Source organism: Vigna angularis, chromosome 3, assembly GCF_016808095.1.
Source record: "Vigna angularis cultivar LongXiaoDou No.4 chromosome 3, ASM1680809v1, whole genome shotgun sequence".
Taxonomy (NCBI): Eukaryota; Viridiplantae; Streptophyta; class Magnoliopsida; order Fabales; family Fabaceae; genus Vigna; species Vigna angularis.
In genome coordinates, this window is record NC_068972.1 from 37,252,888 (window position 1) to 37,259,620 (window position 6,733).

Below are 6,733 nucleotides of genomic sequence, written 5' to 3' on the forward strand. Positions count from 1 at the left end.
AAACATTTGTTTTGCAAAACTTCTAAAATGCATTTAAACCTGTTTTTAAGACTCGGTTCTTAAATCCAAAAATTCTAAAGAACTTGTTTCCAAATATTTTTAAAATAAGTAATCCAAAAGTCACCTTTTTTAAAGATTGAAATATTTTAAAAAATATAGGGGTGCAATTGGAAATTATGGGGTACATACAGGAAAACAAAATACTTCCTTCCATGCATAATAATTGTACAAAAACCTGTTCTCTTTCTTTGTTTCTCTTTCATCTAAGTCGCTGACATTATTTTGTTTCCAAACTCTCTCTGTTATACTTTTTGGAGGTTTTTGAAATTTGAAGAGATTAGAGTGCACTTCACAGCATAACTCAGGAACCTCTCACCTTCCAATTATTGTTTAATTCTTGCCGCCGTCGATTCGCAACCCTAATTTGCTGCCATGACTGAGGTAAACGCGTTAATCACCGCAATTTTTCGTTATATAGTTTTCATAATCATTCTGATGCACTCTTCACACAGTTTTTTTTTTTTTTTTATAATTTATTTTCCTGCACGCAAATGACATCAAAGTCTTTTTTTCTTAGACCTTCTGCCCCTTACATAATCGAAATTACCACCCAGATTGTGTATGTGATGAATTTATGCTTATTATACCTAAAAACCAAATTAATGTGAAAAGTATTTGGATTTTGTAATAATATATTGGGAATCAGAAGGTAGGACTGTAGGAGACTATTACAAGTGCATGTTTAAGTCGGTTTATTTTGGAGAAAAACTGCTTATTTGTAGTTTCATGAGGATGCTTTTGTAAAAAATAAGAATTAATTCTTCTAAATATGTATTGCAAACATGTAGTAAGTATATTTTAGAAGTACTGTTCGTTGTGTGTGAATTATACTATCATGAGAGAAGGATTTGGAGGTGGGTTATTGAGATGCAATGGTATGTTCGGTTTTCTGATATGTGAAGATCAGAGTTGTTATTTGTGGCTGATTAATTGTTTGGATGCACTGAGAAATTGGCGCTTTTCTTTACTCCTTTTTATGGTTTTCAGTACTGGGTCAGCCAGGGCAACAAATGGTGCGACTTTTGCAAAATTTATATATCAAACAACCCTTCGAGCATTAGGAATCATGAGCTTGGTCAACGCCACAAAGATAATGTTGCCAAGAGGCTGGCTGCTATGAGAAAAGAAAATATTGCTAAGGAGAAAGAACAGAAAGAAACAGCCCGTGCCATTGAACAGATCGAAGCGGTAAGGGTTTTACTCTTTATTTATATTTATATTACTGATATTTATTCTGCATTCATCATGCTTGGAAAAGTTTATTTGATATCATGCTTGGAAATGTTTATTTGATATCACTTTTATAAAGCTTGAACGGGACTTGTTGGTACAATTAATGAGGTATATTAGTAACCGATTTGATTAACATAGTAAATCAGGCATGCATAAGGACCAACAAGGTTATTAAACTAGGGAGTTTACATAAACTTGTGAAGCCTTTTTGAATTTCATTCTTAAGGTTGGAAAATGATAGCTAATATGAAAACAAATGTTTAAAACCCAAGATAGTATTCAAGCTGAAGGTAAATTCCTTTGTAGAAGACAGACAACAGTGAGGGTTTTATCCATTCATGCAGTTGATTTGAACACTTTTGAAAGATTGCATATTTTGGGCTTTCTATGAATAGAGCCATCTGCTAGTGAAAATTCATAAAAAAGAAATAACATAATCATGAACTGTTCATTCATCCATACTGTTTTACGTTCTTTACTCAAGCCACAAATACAAGCCTGAAGTTATGGAAATGGACTGCTGCAAAGTCAGAAACCATAGGCGGTTCTCACACACTCTTTTAAAAATTTTCTCCCTAGTAACAATGATCCATTTTTCTTTACAATGCTAGAAAAAATGAGTGAAAATTTTCCCATAACATAATGCATACTTATTAGTTTTTGAGGAATGCTAGCTATGCAAATACTGTCAAAGGTCAAAGTGTATTCAAAAGAGGGACAATAAGTATGTTGTTAGCATTTTTCTCTTGACTTAAATCCAAACAAAATATTGATCAGAGGGTTCTTGGATTCCCAAAATAATTTTTCAAGGGAAACGTTTACTGTATCTGAAGATTGAGAATTATCTGGAAATTGAAGTTGCGGGAAATTCACACCTATGCTTCACTTCTTTCCAAATTGGATATATTTGAGTTTCAAGAGCATTGTATGTTCTGTTACATATTTACACTCAAAGATGAGATATATAAATTTTGTTATATCTGTTTTTTTTTTTTGTATTCTAATGCAGAAAGCACAGCGTAGCTATCAAAAGGATAAAGAAAAATTTGAGGAAGCCAGAGAATCACTTGAGTTGGATTCCCAAGGTTGTAAGTATAAAATCTGTATATTTCTATTGATAGAGTTGTGATTAGTTATTAATCTTCTTATTCGGGTGCATTGTTTTGAAATTATGTCTTTGTTTAGATCATATATGGGGGAATAAATTGTTGTCCTCTACAGAAAAATAATTTTGGAGACAACTCAATTAGGAGAGCTCCATTTCCTGAAATTAATTATAATTGTTGTTTTTCAAAGCATTACAAAGAAATTATTGTGCCACAGTTCTTTCCTAAGATGATCAGTAATAATTGTACTTAAAAGACCAGATTTTTCTTTTTTGCGTAAAGTGGTGGTAGTTGCCTTGTATAAGCGGATATGTCAAGCAAACCCTACTATGTAAGTAATTGTTCAGCAAGCTGTAGTTATAACCGACTTTACTTTGTAAGAGGAAATGTAAGACTATTGAGCATTGGAAGTTGTCCTAACTAATATTAATTTCATGTGGTAGATTTAGGCGTTGGAGTTCATAATATGTTATTAAAATAAGTCCTAACCCTTTAAGGATTGGTAACCTGGTGTATTTAAGAATTTTGGGTAAATAGTCTATTTATTTTTCTGTCAAATTTTAGTTCTCTCCGGAGAAATTTAATCAATGGTATAAAACATCTCTAACTTAATTTCTTCTATTAATAAAGTGGAATTCTTTTCCTCACAAAAGAACTTGAATATAAAATCTAAGACTTATGATCAGTCTCCTCCCCCTGTGGATCCTTTTTTCTTCATTTTGGTAGATACTACCATGGATGTAAAGGGACAATAAAATGTTGAAATCAATGTTATTATGGTGTATCGTACTAGGTTCACTGAAAGAGCAGAATAAGTCTATTTTACTCTCAATTTTTTTCTTAAAAGAATTTTGATTTTTTTTTTCTGAAACTGGTGGTAGTTTTTTGTATTGACAGCATAAATATAAAATTTTGTTCCTGTTCAGCGTGGAAAAAGATATGGATCAACTGTTGTTGCATTTTCAACTGCATCTCCTGTAGTAATAATTGAGGGCCACATTTGTTTTTAAACATTTAACTTCAATATTTTTACATCAAACGAATAAAATTAAGGTCATGATACCAAAAATGTATACATGTAGCTTCATGATACAAATCCAGCTCTATATACTTCAACAGAAGTCAGTGTCGTGTATTGCATTGTTGCTGTATTGGTTTTGTATCTCAACTGATTTTGGCTTCATGATTGTGTAGAATGGGAGCTTGACAGAAGTTCAGGCTATTATTATCATAAAACAAATGGATTTTGCTATGACCCAAAGTCGGGATTTTACTACTCTGATGCCATTGGTATGACACTAGAACTGCTGTCTTACCATACATGTAATTTATCATGTTGATAATTGATGGCTATTTATTTCAAAATATTTCAACAGGAAAGTGGGTGACAAAGGAAGAAGCATATGTCTCCCCTCACTTTACATCTAAGTCCTTGTCAAAATCAAAGTCGAAATCAGATGAAAACAAGTCAAATAAATTTCAAAATGGATCTTCATCTGGGCCAGTAATTACAACTTCTTTGAATCCTAAAAGAAATGTGAAAGCTGCTCCTTCATCTCTTGCAGTCGGAAAGAGAAAAAGACCTAATGAAAAATCCAAAGTTATCTCTGAAGAAGAAAAAGCAGCTCTCAAGGCAAGAGAGGCTGCAAGGAAGCGAGTGCAGGAGAGGGAAAAGCCCTTGCTTGGCCTTTACAGCAAGCCTTACTAATAACTTTGCAAATTTACCTTAACAGACATAGCTTCCCCCAGAAATGTGAGGTTGTTCTTCTTTTTGCCTGATTCATTTATGCTGTGTCATTAAGGTGGGGTCCTAATTCCCCAATTGATTTCCAAGTGACTCTCTATCTTGTACAATGTAACTGCTCCATTTTCTATTTTTGTTTTTGCAATATATGCTAATTTACAGCCTTGTTTGTATCTAGGAGAGGAGAAAAGGAGGATTAAGAAGTCTTCATTAGGATGATGAAACCAAATAAAATCCGTTTCAGTAACATTTGGAAAAATCAAGATATTTATTTTGAATTTCCGGTAATTTTTCACAACGGAAAATAATATAACAACGTTTTATGAATGCATTTTCTTATCAGCTATGTTATTTGTTTAAAATCGCATTTTTTAGTCATAGACACACGACCAAGTCTGGTGTTTATCAAGTAACTGTCAATGATTTTGGATAAGTTATTGTTCGAGCAGTTGGAACCGTTGGTATTTAATTTTAATGTTATCTTGGTTCAGAATACAAAGGCAGGGGGATTATTCTCCAATTGGGTTTTTGAATGCTTTGTTTCGAGTCCAGAGTCATTAACGTGCATTTCTTCTGCACAAAAAAAAAAAATTATACCGTACTTCAGATTATCCAAGGTAGTGACTTAAGTTTTTAAATACGGGAAGTTGTGACCCATATTTACTTCCAAAATTCTGTAGGAGGATATAGAAAGAAAAAAAAATAAAGTTGGATGCTAAAGGCTATATGTCTTTGTGACTTTTACCTGACAATGGCTTGTCCATTTTAGCTTCTAAATCAACCTGAAAATGTTATTTTCCCTCACAATGATCATTGATGGCAAATAAAAGCACAAAGTGTAAGCATAATAGGCTAACCCAATGTCAAGTGATCCTTCCTTCATCTTTTCTCTGCTGATTAGATGAATATCCTTTTATTGCCATTCAAGTCATTCTATTCACTTTATTCCCCACAATGGAGTCCCTCAGCTCCCTTATATAAGCACATCCATATTCATGTTGAACACAAATCAGACAGAAAATATACCACACTTCACTGAACAATTTCTTTCATTTACCTTAAAAAGAATGCCTTCACCTGTGCAGCCAAATCCCTCTCCATCTGAGGGAGAGAAGCACAAGCAATTGAATAAAGACATTAGGGACATGGTATCTGCCATCACTCACAGGGCCACTGATTTTCATAAATCAGGCTCAACCCACCACCATTTGGAGAAGGACGAGGAACATGGTTTGAGCATGATCACCCTTGCAGGTAACAACAATGGTGCCACTATGAGAAGTGAGTTGGATGATAAATCAGGAACCCATTCTCATGGTGATGAGCCAGAGGCACTGAGCACCTTTGTTAACAGCAACTTCCAAGCCATCAACAATTCACTCATGTTTGGTGGAAGTTATCAGGCCAACGACCCTGGTGTGCACCTGGATATCTCAGATTTCTCCACTGAGCCTCACCAGAGCCACCACCACAAGGAAGAAAGACAATGGAAGAAGGGAAAGAAAATAGAGAAAAAAACTTCCAAACCCAAAGATTCATCATCATCATCTGATTCAGATTAATGTTGGTACTGAAAGCATCAAACCTGTTGAGTGCCGGAGAATACATACGTTCAGAACCATTGTGCCTTGCTTGAATAGAACCACTTGTGTCCATTGTTAAGCTCGCTAATCATATCTTATATCCTAAGTATGTTTGAATAACCATGTTTTTGTAATATGTTGCTTGTGTTTTTTTATTCTTTTCTTTGTGCTGTGTCAAGCAAAAGCAGAATTTAATTTTCTCATCATATAATTGTATTCTCTATGCCAATGATTTATGAGTATACAGTATATGCTATGGTGAATGTGGTTTGTGTATTTGACACAAATTTTAATAACTAGACAATTCTGCAAGTTTGGTTTAAGACGTTGTTGATCATTGATTAACTATATTGTGGTTGTCACTGCATAGCAATGTTCAAGCCATAGTTTGTGTAGTTCCTACTAGAGTTAGAGAGAAAATATATTTTAGGGTAGTCAAATATAATTAAGAGGAAAATTTAATATTTACATTAAAAACTACATCAACCGTATAAATATATATTTTTCATATTATTGTGGCCGCAACTAAACTTTGCTTTTATTAAATAAAATGACTCATTTGAACCTTATAGTTAAATACATTTTGCCTCTTTGCACTTAAAAATCATTCCTTTTAGTAAGTATACTATTTTATGTTTTTTTTATAGCTTTAGACGGTAAGAACTAAAACAGGTTAAAAATTATATTGTAAAGATTAAAAGAATATAAAATAGTTAATTTTTATAAATACAGTGACCAAAAGGTAAAATTTATATAACTATGAGGAGTAAATAGTAATTCAACCTATCTAGTATTATTAATAGTTGAAAATGAATATGAATTTGTAGAACAGTATATGTGTGATGGTATTTAAATCTAAATTTACAATAATTTGAACATTTATTAATTGTGTATATCATCGAAGAACTAATATTTTGATACATAGAATAACTAGCATATTACTAACTCTGTCTTTAAAGGTTACAGAAACCAAGAAATGTACTAAAATTTTCATTTAAGTAAAATAA

General features: G+C 32.9%; 2 protein-coding genes across 2 annotated transcripts; both read left to right on the forward strand.

Annotated features, from left to right (window-relative positions):
- Nucleotides 1-246: 246 nt before the first annotated feature.
- LOC108324018 (zinc finger protein ZOP1) lies at nt 247-4,304 on the forward strand. Its single transcript, XM_017556798.2, has 5 exons — nt 247-441; nt 1,048-1,248; nt 2,303-2,378; nt 3,594-3,689; nt 3,776-4,304. The coding sequence occupies exons 1-5, from the start codon at nt 433-435 to the stop codon at nt 4,105-4,107; spliced, it is 714 nt and encodes a 237-aa protein (XP_017412287.1). The 5' UTR covers nt 247-432; the 3' UTR covers nt 4,108-4,304.
- Nucleotides 4,305-4,541: 237 nt separating this feature from the next.
- LOC108324019 (uncharacterized) lies at nt 4,542-5,862 on the forward strand. The gene has a single exon (XM_017556800.2). It carries the CDS (start codon nt 5,139-5,141, stop codon nt 5,703-5,705), a length of 567 nt encoding a protein of 188 aa, XP_017412289.1. The 5' UTR covers nt 4,542-5,138; the 3' UTR covers nt 5,706-5,862.
- The last annotated feature ends 871 nt before the right edge of the window (nt 5,863-6,733 follow it).